The sequence below is a fragment of the Boleophthalmus pectinirostris genome, unplaced genomic scaffold (genome assembly GCF_026225935.1).
Source record: "Boleophthalmus pectinirostris isolate CB_2022bp ecotype Guang Dong unplaced genomic scaffold, ASM2622593v1 HiC_scaffold_10, whole genome shotgun sequence".
Classification (NCBI taxonomy): domain Eukaryota; kingdom Metazoa; phylum Chordata; class Actinopteri; order Gobiiformes; family Gobiidae; genus Boleophthalmus; species Boleophthalmus pectinirostris.
Window position 1 is genome coordinate 3,293,772 of NW_026570971.1, and position 13,484 is coordinate 3,307,255.

The 13,484-nt window shown below is 39.2% G+C and overlaps 1 protein-coding gene across 5 annotated transcripts in view; it reads right to left on the reverse strand.

The window, feature by feature from the left end:
• The window catches only part of kdm1a (lysine (K)-specific demethylase 1a), a 38,013-nt gene extending 25,175 nt beyond the window's left edge, over window positions 1-12,838 (reverse strand). The window contains exons 1-9 of one of the 5 annotated variants that reach the window (XM_055157091.1): window positions 12,786-12,838; window positions 8,911-9,207; window positions 7,138-7,303; window positions 6,130-6,263; window positions 5,965-6,043; window positions 5,796-5,888; window positions 4,767-4,873; window positions 4,583-4,664; window positions 3,292-3,386 (exon numbers count right to left, since the gene is read on the reverse strand). In XM_055157091.1, the coding sequence (XP_055013066.1) occupies window positions 3,292-3,386; window positions 4,583-4,664; window positions 4,767-4,873; window positions 5,796-5,888; window positions 5,965-6,043; window positions 6,130-6,263; window positions 7,138-7,303; window positions 8,911-9,183 (1,029 nt within the window). In that variant the 5' untranslated portion in view covers window positions 9,184-9,207; window positions 12,786-12,838. Of the gene's footprint in view, window positions 1-3,291; window positions 3,387-4,582; window positions 4,665-4,766; window positions 4,874-5,795; window positions 5,889-5,964; window positions 6,044-6,129; window positions 6,333-7,137; window positions 7,307-8,910; window positions 9,208-12,785 lie in introns of all 5 variants that reach the window. The other 4 variants (XM_055157081.1, XM_055157092.1, XM_055157088.1 and 1 more) reach the window with 4 other exon arrangements.
• Between the last annotated feature and the right edge of the window lie 646 nt (window positions 12,839-13,484).

Sequence of the window (13,484 nt, forward strand, 5' to 3'; positions counted from 1 at the left end):
GTGCGACAAAAAGCGCAAACCACAGACACGAGGAGAACCTTATGAAACTCAAAATCTCCGATTGCAAAGACTGCAGCGGGAAATGTCTACAAACCACAAGATATAAAGTTGCGATGCGATCACGTCTGCCGTTTCCTGTTTACAATAAAAACACTTGCTCTGAGACTCGTAAGTGTTCAAAAGATCAGACTCTGCACTTCTAGTTTAGATACAAGTCAAAACTGTTATTAATTTGTAAAATGTGGTGCAAAACTTCAGATATGTGATTTTTAAAGCGTAAAAGATTGGTGATAAAGTCTACAGGAAGTAGAGTCACTGACGCTAATCTGCAGCTTCACCTCGATCCGTGCGCTGTGTGGATGTAAACAGACACACGTAAGGAACTACTCTTGCCTTTTCACTTTTAAAGAACGCTTCAAATTGGATTCGCAGCGCTGTTTTGTGGACTGAGGTCATTACTTGTGGAGGACAATTTCTATGGATAACGTGGATGAGACGCTGTACTTTAAATTTATAACTTTACAAGAGGTGAGTCCTTATTTTTGCTATTTCCTGAGTTTGTATCTTGCGCATGTGTCTGTCACCAAGTCTGTTTTTTTGGCGTTTATCGTAGCGTTGCTGATGTTTGTCGGTTACGATATGTGACAGAGCAGCTCAGAGTGACACTGACACCACACACATGAAAACAAAATCAAACATCAAGTCGCAAAGTCGGGTCACGCCTCCCTGAATTCGTGGAGAAGCAAATCGCAGCCAAAATCTGGCAAATTCTCCAGTAGTGTGTGGCAACCTGAAGACATTTTTCCTAATAAAATACATTACAATTAGTGTACATGCCATCAAATGAAACATGCAAAACCGTGCGGGCGATTAAAAACTGTAAACCCAAAAGTTCAAGGGCCTGTACCTCATTTTTTCCCCCCATGTATTTCAGCAAAATATTTCTTAGTTTAAAAACATTAAATAAGCAGCTCTTGAGGTCAAAATAAGTCTGTCTGCATCTAATTCTAAAGTATTTTAAATGCGTAGTTAGCCTGCTAGTCTTTGTTAACATTACCGTGATGGCAAAACTCCGCTCGGGTCTCTGAGGGTTGTGAAAAGTGCTTAGAAACTCATCAGAATGCGTAAAGTAAATGAGGAATAACTTCGGAAAACTGCGAACTGTTTAAAAATCACTAGTTCTGTTTTGCACGTTTTCCAAGACGGTAAAAATCTCAGACAGAGGAGCTCTCGAACCTCGAACGCTTGAGGACAACTACGATTTTCCACTGCAAATTTGGAGAGAGAGAGAGAGAGAGAGAGAGAGGGGCACGAAATGTCTGTTAAATATTTGGGGGCGATGTAATCAGTTGGTGTTCGGAAGTAAACAACACCAGGTCCTAGTTAAAGCGTGAAACGTAATATGGCCGCCCTGGAAAACTGAACGCCTCACATTCCATCGGGCTCCTGGGAGAAGAGCGTGCCTGACCTGGGAGATTTGGACAATTAGGGGAATAGTTTTACCAGTAAAAAAAAAAAAGTTATTCTTGGATCAAATGTTCCATGTTGTTTTAGCGCTCAGCGGGAGGATGGAGGAGACAGTTTCTACGGTTACAAGCGCAGAACGCCAACAATGTTTATGGTCTGATTATTAAGTCTACAACAAATGATTAGATAATTGTTTACTATTTAAAAAAATGGTTAATTATTATCTGGAAAATCATTAAAGACTGGTTATTTTACTTCTGTGGGGTATTAACTGCTAACACATCACATATTTAGATCACCACGGTACATTTTATTGTTTTGAGAACGCTATATTCGCCGAAAACAACGTATAAACGTGTTTTATAAGTTCATTTTTGACACTCTGAATCCCCCCTCCTTTTCTTTAAGCCTCAACTCACTCCCCCTTCAGAGCGCTTTCACAAAACAATCAGCGTGAATCCGTGTATCATTCGTTCATGCGTTTTTCAAAATAAAACCAAAAATAAGAAAACAAACAAAAAAAAAAAATTCAACTATTTTCTACATTTGTCGTCTTCAAAACCAAAATGAAATGAAATAGATAATGATTAGTTTTTTCAGTTTTTTGATTTTGTGTTTAAATGAAGAATGGAAAAAAACGGATAACGACCGTTTCCATGACTTAAACTCTGATGCCGGACTTTTGCGCCGCACACGGACTGAACCAAGACTAAAACAGGACTGAGTGTTGGGACAGGCCCGAAGGTGCACCTGCGTAGATTATCGGGTGATCGGGACTGAGACCGGAACTGAGACCGGAACTGAGACCGAACTGAGGGACCGAGAACCGAGACCGAGACAGACCGAGACCGGGACTGAGAACCAGGGACTGAGATCCAGGGGACTGAGAAATCGGACCAGACCAGAACTGAGACCGGGACTGAGACCAGGACCAGACCAGGCCCAGACTGATTGAGACCAGGACCAGACTGGGACCAGAAACACAGCAACACGTAGGCCGTTATCCGTTTTTCCATTATTCATTTAAACACAAAATCGAAAACTGAAAAACCAAATCTGTATCTGTTTTTTTTTTTCATTTTGGCTTTGGAGACAAATAATGAAGAAAATAGCTGGTTTTTCATTTTGTTATTTTTGGTTTTATTTTGAAAAACAAACGATACACAGATTAATGTGGGTCCCACTAATGAAACTACTGCACATCACATCAAGTTGTGCACAGTTTTGTATCATGTTTTTGTGAATTTATGGAGAACTGCCATGCCATTGCCATGAGAGCCTTGCACAGCTCGCTAGATTACTTAAACATACATGGATGACATCTAGAACCTCTTCAGACACGGTTTTGAAAAACTACAACACTATGGAACAAAAATACACCCTCTCTGATTCCATCGTTATTATGAATATTTTTTTCAGGAATTTGTACTGAAAAATATTCTAAAAAAGGTGCGTTGTACCTGATTTTTACCGTCTTAAAAAGATGAAAAGCAGAACTAGTGCATTTTAAACAGTTTGCAGTGGTCCAGAGTTATTCCTCACTTGCCTTGTGGATTCTGAGCTCCGTTATTATTCACAGAAACGAGCCATAAGCACTTTTCACAGCTTTAACTGGTTACGTTTAAATGTAAGAAATAAAAAAATTGTTGTAGCCCTGATTTCTTCCCCGAATTTCTTGTCCCAGTGAACACGCAGGTTTAAAGTTTATTCAAAACTAAAGAACATTCCAGGTAAAGCAATAACATTTCTGTAGAAAAACAAGCTCGTCTGTATTGTCTTTGGAACGGATCAGGTCTGGGGAGAGGGGGAAGTGTCTCTACTCACCGCCTGTCCGTTGGCTTCATACAGGGGACACTTCTGCTTGATTTTGGCCAGCTCCATGTTGACTTGCTTGCTGACCACTGCCATGGGGTTTCCTCCTGGGTACAGACAAATATGAATGAGTTTAGATTAGAACGAACTGGTTTTGGAGTATGAAATGCTGCCCTCTACTGGAGGATGTGGGTACTGACAGTGTATTCAGAGAGGAGTAAATGTAAGGTTGACACTTGAACTGATTTTCTATGACAATTGTTTCATAATTTGATTTGAAAATTTACACACATTACACAAATAGCAAAACTGGGGATAGTGTACCAAAGTACTTTACCCTTTAATAGATTAACTCATTGAGAATGCTTTATGTAAAATATATAATGACGAATGAATGAACTATTTCCTGAATGAAGCAGAAACTGGTGGATGAAATAATTTTTTCTCGTTTTTATTCCAAATTTGAACTTGCGCCCTTTAGACTCTGTGTATAAAATCCCTCAGTCGTCCAGGTAGAATCCATGGCAAAGGAGAAATGCTTCTGTTCAGACACTGGTGGACATTGCTTTTTATCTGCCTGAAGGGAGGAACTAACTAGCCAGTCTAGCGCCACCTAGTGCCTCCACTCAATTTCATTTCTCTCCAAGAATCAGAATACACTAGACGGTTTGCAAGAATCCCAGAAGTTGTAGACTGTGCACCGGCCAATCAGCTGTGAGCTGTGAAGTCATGACATCAAACTCAAGTCTGTCTGTGTCCCGTTTGTGGAACAGCACAACAGTAAACAAAGCGTCCAGATGGATGTAGACGGAGACAGACATTCTGTGTTGGCAACGATTCCCGAGATTGAGGATTTAAAGCCGAAACAAAGAGAATGTTTGGTGAATTTTATCAAGGGGAAAGACGTTATTGCCCTTCTTCCTACAGCATTTGGCACATTACATATGTCACGATCAAACAGAAGCGATTGGTTAAATAAAAAAAGTACAAGCCTACTGCTGAGCAAACAAATTCTGCGAGGTCAGACGATTTCCATGAAGTAAAACTGGCTGATGAATCAGGCTAGGAACTAACTACACTGAAACTACTCTGAAACTAGACTGAAACTACTCTGAAACTACAGAGTAGTTGGTTCCTCCCTGCAGGCAGATATAAGGCAGTGTCCACCAGCACTCTGACCAGAACTGAAGAAGCAGTTTGAATGAGCTGTGAAACGTATTTAACCAAAATAAACTTTTATCCAGTTGACAAATTAAACTTTAGAATCTTTGCTGCTGAAGTGTGATTTCAAATGAATTCTTACCCAGCCCAGTGACCACCATGGCTCCCAGATCAGCCACGTAGTTCCCCTTCCTGAACGTGGCCACTCTGCCTCCCACACGGTCCTGACACAAGAGAGACAGCATTCATGTTTTCTGTATTTTCTTCTTTAAAATGACTAATAATGACAATGTAGGGATTATAATAGTCTTCTTTTGTCATCTTACCCTGGCCTCTAGCACGGTCACATCCATCCCAAAGCTCTGGAGCTGTCTGGCTGCAGCGAGACCAGACACCCCTCCTCCAATCACAATCACCTTCCCAGTCTTTTTAGCTGTGGGGAGAAAAAGATTTTTGTTATGTTTATTGAAATGGGTGTCTAAAACTACATAAATTCAACATGTTTAATAATGTTCAGGTTCAAGTCACATTATAATCTGCATTTTGGATATTACTTTGTTTGTAAAACGTAGACGTAGAAATAAAGTGGATTTGGATTTGAAGGTAAATCTGTGTCATTCGTTCATTTGTTTTTCAAAATAAAACCAAAAACAAGAAAACGAAAAAACAACTATTTTCTTCATTATTTGTCTCCAAAACCAAAATGAAAAACAGATAACGATTATTTTTTTCAGTTTTTATTTTTGTGTTTAAATGAATAATGGAAAAAAAGGCTAACGGCCGTTTCCCCGTTTCCGTGACTTAAACTGTGATGACGGACTTTTGTGCCGCATACGGACTGAACAGGACTAAACCATTTTCAGTCCTGGTCTGGTTCCGGTCTCGGTCGTCGTCCCAGTCTCTGTGCCGGTTTAATTCTGGTTCACTCCGGCATCACAGTTTAAGTCACGGAAACTTGAAACGTCCGTTATCTGTTTTTTCCATTATTCATTTAAACACAAAATCAAAAACTGAAAAAACAAATCGTTACCTGTTTTTTCATTTTGGTTTTGGAGACAAATAATGATAATCATCGTTTTCTTATTTTTGGTTTTATATAGAAAAACTAATGAACGAATGATACACGGATTGAGGACGAATGGAGCATTTTGAGCTTTGGAGATGTAGGCAGACTAATAATAAAGAGTTACTCAAACATGTGAATGAAACAAAACAACTCCAGGTCTGTTTTTGACCAGGTAACGACATTATATCAAGGCTTAAAGCTCACAAGAGTCAGTTTTGTGTAATGTAGGACGTTTAATGCTGCTGCTGTTGATGATGATAATACTGTTACATTGTTTTTGGCAACTCACTCGGTAACGGCTTGACCCTTTTGTAAATGCCGAAGTTGATGAGTCCGTGCCTTTCTAAGTAACTGTGTATCCTGTGGACCAGAACTGCATCACCTGGAATCAGACACAAGACACTTTAGATTTAACAACTTTTACCATGCCAAATACACAAATTATAACGCAGCCTCACTGTTGTACGGAGCCTCGAGCTGCTGTGCCGTGGCCTCAAACGTGAGCTGGATCTTGGGGTTGTCCAGCCAGAGTTGAAGCTGGTGGAGATCAGAACAATAATTACATAATGAAATGACAAAACCTCATTACAATCATGGGTGTGTGCTAGAAGCGTTGGACTGACTGTGCGGTTGCGGATGTACAGGAAGACCTTCTGTGTCTGCTGGGGGCCGCTGATGATGTCGGGGAAGCAGGCGGCCTCCTGGGAGGTCATGCGGTCATGGGGAAGGCGGCTCTGGAACGCAGCGCCTTCTACACCTGACCAGACAGGGAGCTTAGGAAAGGCTTGGGCTGGATTATGGGACCCCGGGAGATCTAAATCTGGGGCTTTCAAATGTTTGGAAAATATTTTAAAAGCACCCTATCATTCTCCACCATGGCATCAAAATAGGTAGTTTTCAGATTGTAGAATGTGATTATGTCATATGATTATTGTGTTTTCTCGATTGATTACTTTGTACTTCACCATGGAATATTCAAAAGGTAAACTCACAAATACTGAACCTGATCATTTCTATCAGGAAAGACCTGAGAACTCACTGTATTAGAACATCACTTTGGTTTAACAAGATTAATTTTAGCTGCCCTCATCTGTATTATAAATAATATTGTTGTTTTTTTTTTACAAAGTTGTGATGTCATCTGAAACTCAGCTATAAAATTCAGAAGTTCTAAGCATGCTTATACATGTGAATTATCTAGATTCATACCATTCATTTCACATTCATTCATTCACATTAGTTCTTTCCATCAGTCCCATTACATGTTTGGAAACAGGGATCCACTTTGTCCAAATAAATAAAAGAAGCATCTAACAAATTTTATTTTCAAAATGTAGCACGAGTATTAAACTCCGTCTTCAAATGTGGAAATAAAATGTCTCTCCTCAATAAAAATTAAACAAGTCAAAAGTGTTTGACTTTTTCACTGATTTTCTAACTTTCTGTAGGTTAAATGGTTTGTGATTTTGGGCTATACAAAAATAAACAGAACTGAATAACAGACATGCACTCATTTGGTCTTCTTAAAAAAAAAAAAAAAGTAGTAATAGTAGTATAATATTATGAATGGGAAAATAAGGCTTCATTTCAAACATCCCAGTCCAGCATGTTGAATACTTTGCTCCACTCACCAGACGGCTCCTCGGGCTCGCTGTCCTGCTCCTCCTCGGGTGGGGGCGGAGGGGGAGGCACCACCTGCTTCCTCTCCTTCTCCGCTTTGGCGTTCCTCTCCTCCTCGGAGTAGTACTCGTCCTCCGACAGATTGGCCAGGCTTTCATCCATCTCGCGGTACTCCACCTGCAATAGGAGGCACAATAAAAGCAACATTAAAACCAGCGATGTGGTGCTACAAACCCTCCTTCCTTGGGGCACTGCCACTGACCACTAAAGATCATGGACACCACACAAGAACTGCACACATCCAAGTGCAGTTGTGAAGCAGAATGTAATACAATGCCATACCTTATGAATAGTACTGTTGAAATGGTCACATAGGAGTGGCCTGGCTTTCTGTATATCCTGCTATACAGAGGATCTCAGTGTTAAACCCTTCAATGCACCTCTTGAATAACACCAAAAGGGTTATTGTTTGTCTATTTGCAGTGATGCATTAAGGGACCATAATATAACAAAAACATTCACTCACTCGGAACAATCAAGACAGTGCCCATGGTTTCCTCCAGGTAGCTCACTTCTCTCATTTCAACTCCCAATTATATTGTAATATATACTACTACTATAATTACTTATTTGAAGAATAAGAAGAGATCAACTCAACAAACAATAACAAGAGGTAATATGATGATGTAGAGTCTACACCCTAGGACTAGGCTCATGTGTAAAACCTGAACCTGATACTAGTGAAATGATAAAAACACATTGAAATCATGCCGTTACTTGTCTGATTGGCTTACTCCTTGTACGTTTTCCCACCTGCGGAAAAAACACACTGAAGAACAGGATTTCATAGAAGGGCTGAACATGTCAAAAATGAATTATAAAATTAACAATCCTAACTGTTGCAATGATCAGACTTAAATTCAATTAAAAAAAGAAGCAAAGATTCTGGATATTAAGATAAGATCCAGATCTTAGACCATTTCTTAAATTTCTTAAAAACATTTACATTTTCACATTCATTCTTTTAGTTCAATCAGACCAAAGTTGGTCTACGGTACCACACAAATGCTCAGCAGCTTCCTGCCTACAGCAATTAATTCCTGCCTACACCAATCAGCGACTCTGATTGGACTTTAGATTACTTTTACTACATTCACTGTTGAACCAAATTGTGGTGGCTGTGTGAAAAAACATTTTGTTTTTATGTAACAAAAACAAACAATTCACTTGTTAGACCCATAGAAAGGCGCTGGTGTATTTACAGTAAATGCCAGAAAATGTATTTGGCTCATTATCTTTTATACATTTTTATATTTCATGTCCAATTATTTATTATTCATTTATAAGGCTAGAAGAGCAATAAGATTTTATTTTGTACAATATTGTAAATGTTTAGTTTATCATATGTCTAGTTTAAGGTTGTAAAAATAATTTCCTATCTTCCGGTTGAGCCTTACGCTAATGTGAAGTCAGACCCTACAGTGCTAATTAAAAAGCATTTAAGAAGTAAAATATTACATTTACAGTTGACCGGTTTGTTTACTATTGCAGTAAACATCACTTAAAAAGGGACTCCTGTGTCTCTTGTGTTTGTGGACAAGCCGGCATAATAACCAATTAACGAATCAAATGAATATTTTGGTGTTCACGTGAGTATTGCTCCTAGACTTGAATGTTGACAGACAAATAACTAACTATATGGCGGCTGGTCTGCAGGACTTCAGGTTTCATAACGGTCCTTCCTCTCCCTGCCTGTAGGGGGAATAGAAACCTAAAATGTTTACTTTTGCTCGCTTCCGCCTGCTGGTTCTGCGGACTTCGGCGGCCTCTAAGTCCGCCGCACTGGGCCCCCCCTGGTGGGCTCCAGAGGGGGGCGCTCCGGGCTCTCCACTGGGGGATGAGCGCTCCTTCTTCTTGACCTCCATGAGCCCAGCAGTGGAGGAGGTGGTCCCCGTCTGTGCATCAGAGGTGGGGGCTCTCTCAGCTCCTGACGCCCCAGCAGAGGAGGAAGAGGACGAGGAAGAGGAGCCTGCATCAGACTTTTTGCTAGAAAGCATAATGGAGGATGTCGGAGGCCTCTCCTGAAAGATACAATGTGAGGCATTTAAGAAAGAACACAGAAGAGTTTTTTTTTTTTAAACTAAAGATGGGAGGAAAATGAAATTAGAAACATTATAACAGAAATATTAAAACAAAATCCCTTGAAATACTAGAAATACTATGAGATGACTATGAGCTAATGATGCCTGTGCAAGACAGATGCGAGATCTACAACAAAAAGTACATCTTAAAAACAACTAGTAAAAATGTAACACATCATCTACTTATTTAAATGTGAGGATACGATGAATTTTTTTTTTTTTTTTTACAGATTTCAAACATTACGTATTTGTGTCCCCCAGATATGAGAAATGTGTTCAAGGCAAACAAGAGGTAAGAACTGTAAAGCTGATTTATTCCTAATTACAGAATCATTGGAGGCGTTTATGTTGTAATAGGCTCTATTCACGCTTATGTCACAAAACCGGAAGACATTTGGAAACATGCGGATGACGACTTCCTTTGAAAACTGAGAAAATGGCCTGCTTTTCTTCATCTAGATGTCATTGTATTACCGTATTTTCCGCACCATTAGGCGCTCTGGATTATAAGGCGCACTGTCATAGAATGGTCTATTTTCTAACTTTTTTCACAAATAAACCGCACCGGACTTTAAACGAAACACGTTGGATGGGTGAGTGGTTTTGTTTGTTTGGCGCGTTCACCGTGACTCTGGGCTTTGTTCAGTTGTGTCTAGAAGTGGCACATTGCACTCGCTTTTTTCGGTTCGTTCCTCCGTTCCGTTCCTCGTCGGCGTGGAGTGATGAGTGTGTCTGTGGGTGTTTGTCGCTGTCTGCTCCGTGTGTGTTTGCGTGTTCTGCGGGTGGTGCAGTTTTGTAGTTTACTGAAGTCGTGCTGGGACACCCGAGTGGATTCGTGTATAGGGCGCTCTGGATTGCGGGGCGTGCTGTTGTTTTTTGATGGGGTTGGAGGCTTAAGAGCGCGTCTAATAGTCTGGAAAATACTGTATTTTTTTCCTTTTATAAATTGCCTATTATTTTGTGTATCATAATTTGTCTAATAAAAAAAAAAAAACAATGTCACTGTAGCGTTCCGTTATGTTTGGCAGATCAACAGTTACAACTAGCTGCCCGTAAATGACACTGAAGATGTGATTAGAGTCCCGTCCCCCTGTGAAGACGCTGCTACTGCATCCACGGTTTTATCACATTCCCAGTGTCGGTAACTACACCAGAAGCTAGGGCCGGGTGTCATTAAGAAGTTGCCGATACGATACATACCTCGATACACAGGCCATGATACGATACATATCTTGATACAGTGCACTTTCGATTCCATATGATATATTTCAAATCGATTCGATACGGTTCAATAAAAAATAAAGGCTAAATCATGGCTGTGATACTAAAAGTCTTTGTTAAACCACTTCCTGTGCGAAGTTCATATGAAACACAAACATTTTAATCCTCAAAACAGTAAAAATGTCAAATGTGTTGCATAAATGAGTTTCCTTTCACTCCACAAGCAACAAAACTGTAGCACTGTAACTAAATAATTTTGTAAAACACACCTAAAAATACTCTTGGTGTTATATCGATACAGTAGCCCACAATATCAATACTGTATCATCACATTAAACGATACGATATATCGATATTCCGATATTCTTGCACACCCCTACCAGAAGCCGTCATCCGCAAGTTTCCAAAAACATCTGGTAAATGTGAATAGGACCTATTTGGTGTTTTGGCTCAAGATGACAATCCAATCAGAAAGCAGAATGAGAATCACATGACTCATTTGGGTTGCCAGTTTCAAAGCTGAAATCCAGCTGGTTTAAACCTAAAGTGCCTTTCTCTGATCTGAATGGTCACTACCTAAACCCCAGCAGCTCAAGGAGGGAATTCCGGGGGCTCTGAGTGTTCACATTAGGCCTATCCATAAACTAAGAATGACACAAACTTGTACATATTTTCTATCTGCAGGTTAAGGCTCTGGAGACACAGTTTCAATTGTTATCTTGGTTTCTTTGTTAACAGAAAGGCAAGCTACATACCCTCCCTTTCATGTATTGATGAATAACAATGAGCTTATCTTGTCTAGAGAAAGTAAAAGTGAATGAAGTTGTTGTATGTTTTGTAATAGTAGCTCGGTAAACAAAATACTAAACAAAAAATCCAAGCGTTATCATGCAACATTTCAATATACTTTTAGTTAGATAAATAATAAAGTAAACAATTTAAACCAAAATACACCATCTGCTCTTATTAATTCTGAGAAATATCTACCAACACTGGACATCAAACCGTGCATGAGTGTGTAATGTTCATGGTTTTATGAGATGACTGCTGCATGGTATTGTAACCTGGTTTTTGTTTACCCATTTCTCCGTGCACCGTGTAATATCCATTCAAAGCTAAGAAACGAAGACAGAACCACAACAGGGATTACCAACAACACCTATATTATATGCACAAAACGTAAAAAGACACAAATGATCCTTATTCTTACACAGTGTTGGGGAGTAACAGATTACATGTACCGGAGTTACGTAATCAGAGTACAAATTATGAGTAACTGTATTCAGTTACAGTTACTGTTTCAGTGAGTGGTAATTGGATTACAGTTACTTTGTTGAAATAAATGGATTACATGGCGGTATTTTCCTATTTTCACATTTTGGGCTATATCCCTTTTTTTTTTTTTTTTTTAGTAATTCCACTCATTGCTGGACACTAAACCAAGACTAAAACCAAGTCTAAACCAGGACTAAATCAGGATTGAACCAGGACTAAAACCATGTCTAACCTAGATCTAAACCAGGTCTAAACCAGGACTAAAACCAGGACTAAACCAGGTCTAAAACCAGGACTAAACCAGGTCTAAAACCAGGACTAAACCAGGACTAAACAGGATTTAACAGGACAAAACTATTCTCTCAATAATATTTTTAATACGGTTAAGGAAAGTCTTGGCTTTTTATTTTCTTTTAGCAGACAAAACATCTTATGTTACAATATCCAAGTCTTTGCTTCTCTAAAGCAAATCAAGTAATCCAAAGTATTCAGATTACGTTACTCACTTCAAGTAATTTAATGGATTACGTTGCAAACTACATTTTGGGGTCTGTAATCTGTAATCTGTAGGAGAATACAGATTTTAAAAGTTACCTTCCCAACACTGTTCTTACACCAAACACATGCAAACTATATCGATCGATCCGTAGCTAATAAGCACATCACGTTAGCATTTTAGCAGCAAAGTGTCTGGCTGCATGAAATCCACGACATATATTAATGCTAAATCATGTCCAAAGCTGAATTCTGCACAAACTGTTTTCAAATATAAAGGTTTATTGTCTTGTGTGGCCGCATTTGCCTCGATTTGGTCATTTGTTTTGAACGTGCTAGGCTAACTGAGCTAACAATGCTAACAATGAGAACAGCAGGAGCAGGTGCGAGCTGGAAAACGGTCTATTTTTCTACGCCAAAGCTGAATTTATTCGCAAAATTCTGGTATCTTTAAACGACATACATCTTTAAATAAAAGTCTCTTTAACGGATCGTTCATTAATAAAGGTAAACTATGACATTGTTACCTCTTTATGCCTCGCAGATGTCAACACAAAGACGGCGCAGTTACGAGACCCGGAATGAATGAACTCTGCGCTCATTGGTTAAAAGGAAAGCGTCGTGCGTGATCACGCCGCGCCGTGATTGGTCCGATGAGAGGAAAAGGGGCGGGTTTCCAGGCAGATTTTGGGCTGGTTTGAATAAAATAAAAATGCACAAATATTCGTTTACAGTAGTTAAATTACTATATATGACAATTTTATTTTCTTATATTTATTTATTTGACAAATAAAGCCCATATTTTTTAAAACAACCTGAATGTAACAACCGCATCCTGAAAATTCATGTTTGTTCTCTTCAAATTGTCTGTTGAGTCCAAGTCTCCATGAACAGACAACTGTTTGCTGTAGAGAAGCAAAGACCAGGAAATCTTAACATGAGATATTTGTTTTGTCTGCTTAAAGAAAATAAAAAGCCCAGTCTTTACTTAAGCATATAAAAAATATTATTGATAAAGAAATGATTTCTATATGAAATCACTGCTGCCTTAAATTATGTCCACTCTACTGTTAGGTGTCTTATTGTTTAGACCAGGTTTAGTCCTGATTTTAGACCTGGTTCTGTCCTGGTTTAGTCCTTTACTTAGTCCTGGTTTTAGATCTGGTTTATTCCTGGTTTAGTCCTGGTTTTAGATCTGGTTACCTCCGCCAAGGAGGTTATGTTTT